Genomic DNA, 11,927 nt, shown 5'->3' with positions numbered 1-11,927 from the left:
CTGTGATGTTTATAGCAAGGCGAGTAAAGATTTAAATTTCGCCCCGTTTTTTCACTTGCGTGAATTTACCCACCAAAATATTTGACCCACTGAAAATTGATTTAGTCTTCTAGCGGCGAATAGGTGAACTATCAACAGCGCCACTTATATGACAAATTACGAAATATTTCAGTGGCTTGGAGGGTGAATTGGGTTGTTTAGCTATATCAGTTTTTTATACCATCTTTATATCAGATTTCGAGCAGTTTTAAATCGTGATCACGATTTAGAACTGCTCGAAATCTGATATAAAGATGATATAAAAAACTGATTAAATCACGATTTAAAACTGCTCGAAATCGCTACAATGACAGTTCGCCCATATACCAACTGTCATTGTAGCGAATATAAGCGAATTTTAGTTCTTCATTTGAAAATCGAAGGATAATGATATAAAGTTTTAAAAAATCACGTTTTGCTCAGAAAATTACACTCTTTCAGATGATATATAAAAATCGGAAATCCGTGAATAGCTAAACAATCCGATTCACGAAACTTTACTAATTTGTAAACCTACCCTCTAAAGGCAACCATCAAAAAAATTTGTGGCTGAGTGTTGGGGGTAATTTCATTCATATTCCCATACATATATATGAGCGGAAAAATTCAACAAATGTTTTTTTGCATACGACTTAAGTCCAAAGTTTATATTTCCGTGCTAGTTGAGACCCTCATATATCGACCCAGATTGACTGAATGTGGCGAGTATTACGTTTTAATGTGTTAGAGCCACCCATAGTAACATTCATATTCCCATACAATATGAGAGGAAAAAATCACAAGAAGGTTGTATGCAAAGCCACGACCGCAAGGTTGAAGTAGAATACTTTTACAAGAAAGATAACCTGGCTGCTTGCGTGTCAGTCATTTTTTCTAGTAAATAAACGTTGACCGTTCATTGGCAGTATTGTAATTTATTTTTGTCTGATATTTTGAATGAAGTTCATTGAATATTTTTAAATTTTGTGCAAATGAGAAGTTGAAGTGCTGCCGAATTGTAATATGCACATTTAATACGACATCATTAAACGGGAACGGAACAAAGGCTACGGTTATGCAGAACGCGAATGCCGGCGCGATGCGATTCGCCTTACCGTGGTGAAATGTACAGCTCTTTTTAAGGCGAAGTAGAGCTATACATTTCATTTCATCGCATCGCGCCGTTATTTGCGTTCTGCATGACCGTAGCCAAACACTAAGCGACGCAAACACGTAATAATAGTCAGAGTATGCATGTAGATGAAGATAATTAACTTTGGATTAAAGCGCAAAACGAGAAAATATTAACTCTTCAAATAATCATTTGTGTTCTTCAAATTTCAGTTGTTCAATTCAATATCCGATGAAATGTTTGTTTATTATCTAATGAAGCTCTTATATAGGCCAAATGATGCATTCCCAATTTACTAGGTCCATAACTCTGCCGACCGTGCTTGGGAAAGCGCGGTATAACGACCAATCAGAGGTCGAATTTTGTTTTGACAAGGCTTAAGAGTTTCCAATAGTACAATAGTTCGAATGATAAAATTGCAATTTCATGCATTTGGTAGGAATCTTAGAAGATTTTATAATCGATTGCTGCAAAAACGAAGGAAATCCATCGAAAACTAACCGATTTATCAGCATTTGAAAATTTTCTCACTTTTTTCAGTTTTGGATTTTCATTTTACATCCCTATGTAGCCGAACTTCCTGAGAGAAGTGTTCTAATTCAAAATTAAATCTTCATTTATTCATTTGTTGTCCTTATAAGGACAATTTTTCAATTTATCATAGGATGTAGTGTTTATCTTACATCTCTGTGTTACCTTGATAGTGAGGACTAAGGCGCACGGTCAACACAATGAGAAAGGTGTTTTCACATTGAAAACTAGACACGGCTTTACTGGAGGAAGTGTTGGCAAATGCATCTACCGCTGATACCACCGCTATCATACGAAAGCGCGTCGTTTCATGTGGGGAACATCAACAACGAAAAATGACGCGCGTCTCAGCATAACCCGAACTGTTTCGCCGTGCTGCTCCCATTTACCTTTACATCGGCCTCAGGGAAGTACCGGCTGCATCTGCATCTACCGCTGAGGCTGTCACTATACTGCTATTAGTACCAAAAGCTATTAACTCTTCAAATAAGTGTTTTATTTGTTCTCAAAAGAACAATTGTTCAATTCAAAATCGGATTTACGCAATCGCATCTATGTAATATTACCGACAATAATATTCTTCTGAACAAAATGATACAACTTTCCCATTAGGCCTCTGCCATAATAGACGCGAAAAGCGACGCGAACCGATTCGCTCGGCTGTAGGTTAATGTACAGCCATCAGTAGAGCTGTACATTAACCTACGGCCGTGCGAATCAGTTCGCGCCGCTTTTCGCGTCTACTATGGCAGAGGCCTTAGAGAAAGTTGCTGGCTGATGTATTCACTTCATGCAAGCCTGCTGCTTCCGCTACCACACTGAAACAGCATTTTAGTGAAGGGAGTGTCGTTGCATCAGCTGACCCTGCTACTATCGATGCTGATATACCCGCTGCAACAGCTACGCTATGCATAGCCATGCCACAGTTGTGGCCGCTATACGCTGGCCCAACTGCTGAGCACCTGCAACGCTATCCGTAGCCATGCCACAGTTGTGGCCGCCATTGGTATCCGCTGTACCTGCATCTGCTGGCCCTGCTGCTATCGATGGTGAGATCCGCTGAAACTGCTACGCTTATTCACAGCCATGCCACAGTTGTGGCCGCTATCCGCTATCGATGGTACCCACTGCTCGCTCCCGCTGCTGCTAAAGGAGGACTGCTGTCGTCGCTGTTCAGAACTACTATGAGCGGCTTCGACTAAAACAGGCTCTTATACAGGGATGAAAATAGGAATGAATTATTTTACGTACGTGGTGGAATGATATAACTTGAAAAATATGTGTGACTTCATTCTGGTTCAGAGCGATCGTTTGATAAGCTCCACCTCTTTTTTCAGTTTCAAAAGTTTTTCCTCAGTTTCGTAGCACGGATGCACAAAAATGATTTCTTGTGAACATTCTGTCGAGCCGGACCGATAGCACTCTCATTGAAGCAACAAAATAATATGTTTTGTGTCGTGTTGTGCAGCTTGGTTGAAGAAAATGTTCCCGTCCCCATGTCGCATGTAAGCAGATTATTGCGTTCAGTAGACAGTAGATAGTGTATCCAGCGAATAAACACCGATGGTGCTCTCACACACGCAACGGTTTTAACCCATATCTTATTGCGGTTTGTAACATCAAGCGATTTCGTTTGCTCGCTGTTGCGTGTAGCATCATGTTGCAACTTGGCAGCTGGGAGACGACGAAATTCTGTTTACGCTGATTGATTGAATCGTCTTCATATTAGCTCTGCTTAGTCGAACTAACTGCTTTTGTGAATGCGTTCTAACAGGGCAGTTTATTATTCAATGTCGGTTATGCTGATCGCAGCGTTTGCGCTGCCCCTACAGTGGGGAGTTTACTAAATAAAGTAAAAATTAGACAACTACAACAGAATTTGATTGCATCCCGCACAGAATGTCTGCTTGTGTTGATGCCAGAAAATAATTAACCTTCAATTATTTTTTTATTTGCCTTGAAAAAAGGATGTTGCGGTTCAAAATCGGTTGCTAATTACAACCTTTGAGCTGCCCTAACATTGGGGGAATTAAGATACACGGACAACATGCACTGTGGAAGCTATTCCACATTCAGTAAATTAGACGGGTGCGACAAATTTAAATTGCTAGGATGCAACACAGAATACTTGCTTGCGTTGACAAAAATTATTAACTTTCAATGACTTGTTTATTTGCCTTCAAAAAGGCATTTTGATTTCCAAAATTGGATTTCCTGATGGCAATCTTCAAGCTGCCCCAACACGGGGGGGATAATGGCTGTCTGGCGACACACGCTGAGAAAAACTGCGCTGCTCCTGAGACGTGGTGACCAACCACAGGGCTAGTGCTGCTGCTAAGGAAGGACGACTTGCCGCTGTCTAGAACTATTATGAGCGGCTCCGGCTGAAACAGGCTCTTATATAGGGATGAAAATAGGAATGAATTATTTTTCGTAGGTGGTGGAATGACATAACTTGAGAAATATGTGTGACTTCATTCCGGCTCAGAGCGATCATTTGATAAGCTCCACCTCTTTTTTCAGTTTCTAAAGTTTTTCCTCAGTTTCGTAGCACGGATGCACAAAAATGATTTCTTGTCGAGCCGGACCGATAGCACTCTCATTGAAGCAACAAAATAACATGTTGAATCGTCTTCATATTAGCTCTGCATAGTCGAACTAACTGCTTTTGTGAATGCGTACTAACAGGGCAGTTTATTATTCAATGTCGGTTATGCTGATCGCAGTGTTTGCGCTGCTTCTACAGTGGGGAGTTTACTAAATAAAGTGAAAATTAGACAACTACAACAGAATTTGATTGCATCCCGCACAGAATGTCTGCTTGTGTTGATGCCAGAAAATTATTAACCTTCAATTATTTTTTTATTTGCCTTCAAAAAGCATTTTGCTGTTCAAAATCGGTTGCTAATTACAACTTTTGAGCTGCCCTAACATTGGGGGAATTAAGATACACGGACAACATGCACTGTGGAAGCTATTTCACATTCAGTAAATTAGACGGGTGCGACAAATTTAAATTGCTAGGATGCAACACAGAATACTTGCTTGCGTTGACAAAAATTATTAACTTTCAATGACTTGTTTATTTGCCTTCAAAAAGGCATTTTGATTTCCAAAATTGGATTTCCTGATGGCAATCTTCATGCTGCCCCAACACGGGGGGAATAATCTGTCTGGCGACACACGCTGAGAAAAACCGCGCTGCTCCTGAGACGTGGTGACCAACCACAGAGCTAGTGCTGCTGCTGAGAAGGACGACTGCTGTTGTCGCTGTCTAGAACTATTATGAGCGGCTCTGGCTGAAACAGGCTCTTATATAGGCCAAATAGCATGTTTTCAATTGCAATGTATATGATCCTGTCGACCGTGCTTGGGAAGCAAGCATATAACGACCAATCAGAGGTCGAATTTTTCGTTTTGACAAGGCTTGACTATTTTCAATAGTACAATAGTGTGAATAATAAAATTACAATTATCTTATTTTGGGAAGAATCTTAGAAGATTTTCCAATCTATTGCTACAAGAACGAAGGAAATCCATCGAATACTAACCGATTTATTAGCATTTGAAATTGGACATATTTTTCACTTTTTTCGGTTTTATATTTTCATTTCACATCCCTATGTAGCCGAAATTCCTGAGAGAAGTATTCTACTTCAAAAGTTCAATAAAAAATTTTCGCACACGACTTAAGTCCTAAGTTTGTTTTTCCGTGCTAGCTGAGACCACCATGTATCGACCCAGAGTAACTGAATGTGGCGAGTATTACGTTTTACTATGTTAGAGCCACCCATAGTAACATTTATATCCATACATACTAATAGCACAGACTAACAGATATAACACTTCGAACAAATTTTCAATAAAATCATCGTTCGGACGATTCCAGTACTTCACGTTAGTAACACTAGCTGCTGTGTTCGCGCTGCGTCATGTATTTCGACACCAGCGCTAGCATTACGGCATGTGTCAAATGAGGAACTACAAAATATGTATGAGATTGTATGACAGCGCCCCAAGCGGCGTTGTCGCGCGAAGACTGTTATTGGATTGGGAATTTGAAATGATCGTTTTTTTGTGACGATGGAGCTAGGTTCCAGTGTTACGTCTGTGAGTCTGTGCTAATAGTCCCGAACCGACAGTAGGAGATTACTAAGGGGTGGGGAGGCTCAAACACTTGTCCATCGAAAGACATAAGTACCAGCACATAAGTGGAATGACGGCAAGTACGTCGTGTACACACCGGATATAAAAGACAGAGCTCTATGCCACCACGGGTCGGCACGTGGCGATCGCTGAGGTCATGCAATATGTGCGTGACCACTGACAGTACCCGACAGTCTCGGAGCAGCAGCGGGAGATCGCCTAGGGGTTGTGAGGGTCGAACACTGGGTAGTCTGTGGTAGTAGACTACTCGCAAAAGCCACAAGTACCCGGAAGCATATCCGACGGAGCTAGTAGTGCCGCTCCCACCATCCAAAATGCCAACCCGCCCATTGAGGCCGCAGAAGAAGGCGGAGACGGATGCAGCAAAACCCGGTGGCGGAAAAGTAAACATGTCAGTTTCCACACCGGATATAACGATCGATGGTTCCTTGCTAGTCAAAACAGTGAGGAGCAGAGAGAATGCCCTCATACTCAAGACTGACGGCTCTAAGTGCTCTAAAGTCTTGAAGAAAATGAGGAGCGAAACCCAGCTCAACCATCCGTCGATCTTGCACTGGCGAGATGATTCTTAAGCTCCGAAAGGATGCGAAGAACAAGGGCGCTTCCTACAAGGCAGTAACCGAGCAGGTGCTCGGGCACTCACCTCGGGGGGGACTCTCCAGCTTAAAAAACTGGATGAAATCAGCGAAGGGTACGATGTTGCACAAAACCTCAAAAGGGTCCTGCGGGGACCCAGGTGGCTACCTTCTGGCTAGCATCGGCAGATGCGAACCTCGCACTAAAGGAAGGCAAGCTAACGGTCGGCTGGTTAGTATGCCTTCTGAGCATACTCCAACGACGGAACGTTTGCCTACGGCGCTTTGGAACCATTCAAATATTACATAACGCGAAATTTGACAATTTTCAATACCCACCCATGCCCATGTAACGCAATTTTACATGTTTGCCACATGCAATATAACGCTCCGCTAAATACCCCCCCACCCCCTAGAGCGTTATGTATTATTTGAATGATCCCTTCGAGGAAGGATATAAGTCCTGGACCTGCAAGGGGCCCGACAGGAGCCAGCTATACAGGCGTTGCGTAGGTGGGAAGTCTCCAAAGTGCATGGTATGTTCCAAAAAAACGGGAGAGAAACACTTTTAAGGCCCAGGTGCCCAGCCGGTAAACCGGCAGCGAAACCACGTGCATAAGGGTAACGCAATTGAACCTGAACTACTGCTACATTTTTTTTTTTCGAAAAGCACACACAAAGAAAATATTACCAAGCGAACACGTAAAAACAGCGTAAATTTACGTATACCTGAATGTTTTCACTGGTTTAGGTAAATAATACGCAAAACAATTGGTGAAATCAACGCAACAGCTCAATAAAATGCGAATACCTAATTTTGGGTGATAATTTGTATGGAGATTTTGATATTGATGTTTCAAGGTATTCAATTTTACCTGAATGATGATTTCCGTACAGGTACTTAAAAGTAGGTAAATCACTTTTACCCAATAGTACCTTTCCGCACAAAAGGGCTGATTTGTGTCAAAAATACGCATATTGGGTGATTTTATTTTCTGTTCAGCCTTTACAAAGTATCGAAACCGGTGCTCTTCTCTCGAGCTGAGTATCGATGCCAAAATACTCGATACTGCGACCCTTAGTATCGATACAGCACAATAAAACAAATAAACGCGGCATTTATTGTTTACATTTCTACTAGTGATGGAAATGATACATGATTTATGTTGCGATCACTTTAAGTTGAAATCCTACGAGTAAAGTAAGTTTAAAAAGTAAATAAATGTTTCCATTATCCATTACAACGTTTCCTTTCCTTTACAGTATGGCGAAAAATGATGATCCACAACCGGCTCATCTTGCAGTACTTGCGTCCCACTTCGGCCACACTTGCTTTCGGCCGATGCAATGGACCATTATACGCTCAATTGTGGAAGATCGGCGAGACAATTGCGTCATCATGGCCACCGGATACGGAAAATCCTTAACCTATCAATTCCCGTCCGTTTTCCTTGAGCGGGTAACGATTGTAATTTCTCCATTGATCAGCTTGATGGAGGATCAGGTTTTGTCATTAAATTTAAGTAATATACCGGCTTGTTTGTTAGGATCGGCTCAACGGGCTAATCCCCTGCCGGATATAATAGCGGGGAAGTTTCGTGTGGTTTATTTGACGCCTGAATATGTGACCGGTGACACTGGGAAGTATTTGCTGGAGCAGGTAATGGATCAGCTGGTTTTAATAGCCATAGATGAGGCACATTGTCTAAGCAAATGGGGTCATGATTTTCGGCCTGCCTATAGGAATCTCGGGATCATACGGCAGATTTGCCCACGGATTCCCATTTTAGCCGTGACAGCAACCGCAACGCTTAATGTAAGAGAGGACATTGTAAACAGTCTCAAGCTACGCAATCCGCAGATTCTTTGTACGGGATTCGACCGACCGAATCTAGAATTTCACGTTAAAATGAAAGGCACTCTTGGGGTGTGGGAGGATGTTAGAGCATTGCTTAGCAAACACACGGAGGGTAGCATCATAATTTACTGTCTGACTAGAAAGCAAACAGAAGAAATTGTGGAACTTTTGAAAAGTCAACGGATTGAATGCGAACCGTACCATGCCGGTCTGAATCTAAGTCAGCGACGCAATGTGCACGAGAATTTTGTTCGAGACCGAATCCAAATTATTGTGGCAACAATAGCCTTTGGCATGGGAATTGACAAACCCGATGTACGATTGGTTATTCACTACGGCGCTTCGAAAGACTTGGAAAGTTACTATCAGGAAGCCGGTCGTGCTGGGCGTGACGGGCAACCCTCTAAATGTGTAATGTTTTGGAGTCGCGCAGATTTCAAGACGCATGCAATATTGCGTGAACATAATCCCGGAGGTGTTCAAAAAAATCTAGAAGCTTTGTCCAAGAAGATGCACGAATATTTGGACACACGGGAATGTCGGCGAAGGTTCATTCTGAAGTATTTCGAAGGCAAAGACATCGTAGCACAGCCACGAAAACATTGCTGTGATAATTGTGACCGAACAGTCGGAGGAGTGAAGGATAGTGACCGTTACGAGGGTATTGACGAGAATGGAAACTACGACTTTGGCAAGGATAGTGAACATTTATTGAATGCTATCGATGCCTTTGGAGGTGGAACCGGAATTGCACTACCGATCGCTCTGCTGCGTGGTTCTAAGAGTAAAAAATTACACGAGCGCTACCTGAGGCACCCGCTGCACGGTGTCGGTAAGTCGAAGGATGACGAGTGGTGGAAAGCGCTGGCCGCATTACTCGAACGGGAAGGATTTCTGAACAAAATTAAACTACAAAACAACTACAATAAGTTTGCACTGATTTACAAGATTCAGCCGACAGCTTTGGCGAAAAAGTGGCTGTCAACACCGGACCGAAAGCTGTTGATGAAACCAACGGCAGAAATGTTCAAGTTGTTGCGAACGGTAAGATATTTCATGAAATAATAGAGATAATTTCTAGTCTGTTTTTTTTTTTAAACAGGTTCGAGTCCAGCCGTTGTTTAATACGAACACCGATTTTCAAAGTCATAATACTCTACCGGGCAGTAGTACTAGTACAAACAGCTCTCGATTGCTAGAACCAGTGGTTCTCAAGCAGGATATGGTGCAAGATCTAGTAAAAAGCTTACTGAAAAAACGTTCCGAATTGGCTACATCCTATGAATGTATGCCGTATATGATCGCGTCCAATCAAGCTCTTCACCAAATGGCAACCATTCGACCGTTGAATTTGGAAGAGATGAAACGTGCCCAGTTGGATGGGTTCTCTGACATTAAAATACAAAAGTTTGGCAAGAGTTTTCTATCCTGCATTCAGCAAAAACTAAACTTTTTACCCAGTTCTGCCGACAACTCACAGAATTCTACTATGCAATCCGCTCTACTGCGGTACCCGTTCACAAAGAATAAATTCTCATCGACCCATCAAACGACTTGGAATCTTTGGCTAGAAGGCCGGTCGGTTGCCGATATAGCCAAATTCAGAAACCTGACCGAATCGACGGTTGTCAATCATTTATGTGAAGCGATTAAACATGGCTTTCCGTTTGGATTTAACGATTTCACTCGATTGGGTGTCGACACGAATACTTTCGAGCATATCAAAAAGAAACTTCCCACAGCAATGGAAGAGTACAAATTGACTGAGATTAAGAATCAATGTTTGCCCCACGTTACATTCGATCAGATTAAACTAGTGCTCAACTACGTTTTTGTTAGACGCCATCTCGAATCTGCGAATATCCAATTTTCTGAGCCTAACCAACCAAGCGGTGAAGAGAAAACCAACGATAAAAGTTCTGCAGATCTTTGGGGCGAAGACGACGACGACGAAGAACTCATGGTTGCCGATAGCAGTTTGGTTGAAATCGACCGAATGTGCGAGGAAGCAATTTGTAACCAAAAGGAACCATCCACGGTAGAGTGCATCAATATTGATGACGAAGACGAAGACTTTGATCTGGATGAGATTGCGGCCCTCGAGCAAGCAGTGATAAACGAGTCATGCTTGGAAAGAAGTACTACAGCAACTACGGCGGAAATTGAAGCCGCCGATGCAGGACCAAGTCCCGCGAAACGAGCAAAAACAGAACCAGTGACTCACGAGGCACCCAAACCATCATTTAAGTTCAAAACAGCCAGTAGCGCAGCGATAGCTAGCAACAGAGCGTCGAATAAAAATATAATATATGAAGATAGCGATGCCGATGATGATAGTTCCGGATTCGCAAACCCATCGTTGAAATTTAAATCAACCAGCAGCTCCACAACTTCCGGAAGGAAAGTGACAAACAAAAAAATTGTATATGAAGATAGTGATGATGACGATGATAATACTGGATTCGCCCAGAAAGACGCTCTCTTGTTACCGAGGCGAAAAGTTTAATTGTTTTAAAAATTTAAAAGCTTTCGCCGGACGTGCTCTTTTTGACTTAATCTGGACAGGACATTGATTCCCAACATCATACCACAGATAAAGTTGGAATTTTTGTGTCATTCTAAAACTGTTTAAAATGGTGTTATATTTAAAACCTATTATCTATGTGTTAAAAACCGTCAGTTGGATAAAAAAATACAATCTACGTGTTAGTTTGAAGTATCGCATCAAGTAACTTAAAGCTAGCCGAATATCGACTGTCCACATTTTTTGCATGCTCCTGCCATTTGCGGCGAACCTGACTCCAGCGAAACATGTGCTCGGCCATCAGAGTTGTTTTGGCAATCGGTGGAGCCGCTAGGTCAATCCTTGCCTTCGAAACGTCCGTCTGAGAGGGTAACGGAGACGGGCATCTTCTTGTCGTAGCGTAGCTGGCTGGTTCTGGTTTGGGCATTGCTCGAATCTCTTTCAATTCTTTGTTGCGATATTGTTCAACCATTTCGGTATTTCGTTCTCGTTTGATCGGAGTGACCATCAACAAGGTACGGTTCGGGTTGAGCCGAGGTTGATTTTGCATCCATGCACGGCAAATCGGGTATAAAGGGGTGGACTCATCAAATCGGGCTAAATCGACGCTCCGATCAAACAGCTTCATAATGTACGACTGATGCGGTATGGGAATCGAATCGGTGGCAGAACTTTTCAATCGTTTGGATGCGCGATCAACGTTATCTAGCGTATCGGAATCGGATTCGTCAGTTGCATCGTTATCACTCTGTGGGACAGCATGCTGGAGTGCGCCTTTAAGTCGCCCTCGAGCCAAAGCTACATTCTGCAGAGAGCGTCCTAATTTGATGATTGTTATTATTACAGGTAAGTGATAGAACTCAAAATTACTCACGTTTTTCCGCGGAATCTAACTGGTTGCGGCGTTTAGACATTAATATGCCTAATTCAAACTATTCTGTGCTAAAATAAATCCAGTACCTACCTATTAATAAATAACGCCGCTTGTCTTGCTTTTTTACCAGCTTCTTTCCGATTTTGTTTACAACAGTTAGTAGGCGTTGACCCAAGTATGATGACAGTTCTACAAGGTATGCTATTCACGTCGATGCATTAGTATTAGTGATCGTTATGAACTTTTTC

The 11,927-nt window shown here is 42.3% G+C and overlaps 2 protein-coding genes across 3 annotated transcripts; one reads left to right on the top strand and one right to left on the bottom strand.

The window, feature by feature from the left end:
- Positions 1–7,485: 7,485 nt before the first annotated feature.
- On the top strand, positions 7,486–10,997 carry LOC129718175 (bifunctional 3'-5' exonuclease/ATP-dependent helicase WRN-like). 2 transcript variants are annotated; one of them, XM_055668657.1, is made up of 3 exons: positions 7,486–7,624; positions 7,687–9,325; positions 9,384–10,997. In XM_055668657.1, the coding sequence occupies exons 2-3, from the start codon at positions 7,688–7,690 to the stop codon at positions 10,785–10,787; spliced, it is 3,042 nt and encodes a 1,013-aa protein (XP_055524632.1). In that variant the 5' UTR covers positions 7,486–7,624; position 7,687; the 3' UTR covers positions 10,788–10,997. The 2 variants fall into 2 exon arrangements, with proteins under 2 accessions (XP_055524632.1, XP_055524633.1); XM_055668658.1 differs by lacking the exon at positions 7,486–7,624 and having other exon boundaries at positions 7,750–7,882; positions 7,971–9,325.
- Positions 10,863–11,927, bottom strand: LOC129718186 (protein lin-37 homolog). Its single transcript, XM_055668682.1, has 2 exons — positions 11,680–11,927; positions 10,863–11,624 (listed from the first exon to the last, which is right to left on the bottom strand). The coding sequence occupies exons 1-2, from the start codon at positions 11,717–11,719 to the stop codon at positions 10,981–10,983; spliced, it is 684 nt and encodes a 227-aa protein (XP_055524657.1). The 5' UTR covers positions 11,720–11,927; the 3' UTR covers positions 10,863–10,980.

The sequence above is a fragment of the Wyeomyia smithii genome, chromosome 1 (assembly GCF_029784165.1).
Source record: "Wyeomyia smithii strain HCP4-BCI-WySm-NY-G18 chromosome 1, ASM2978416v1, whole genome shotgun sequence".
In the NCBI taxonomy this organism is placed as follows: domain Eukaryota; kingdom Metazoa; phylum Arthropoda; class Insecta; order Diptera; family Culicidae; genus Wyeomyia; species Wyeomyia smithii.
This window is presented reverse-complemented; position numbering and strand designations above follow the sequence as displayed.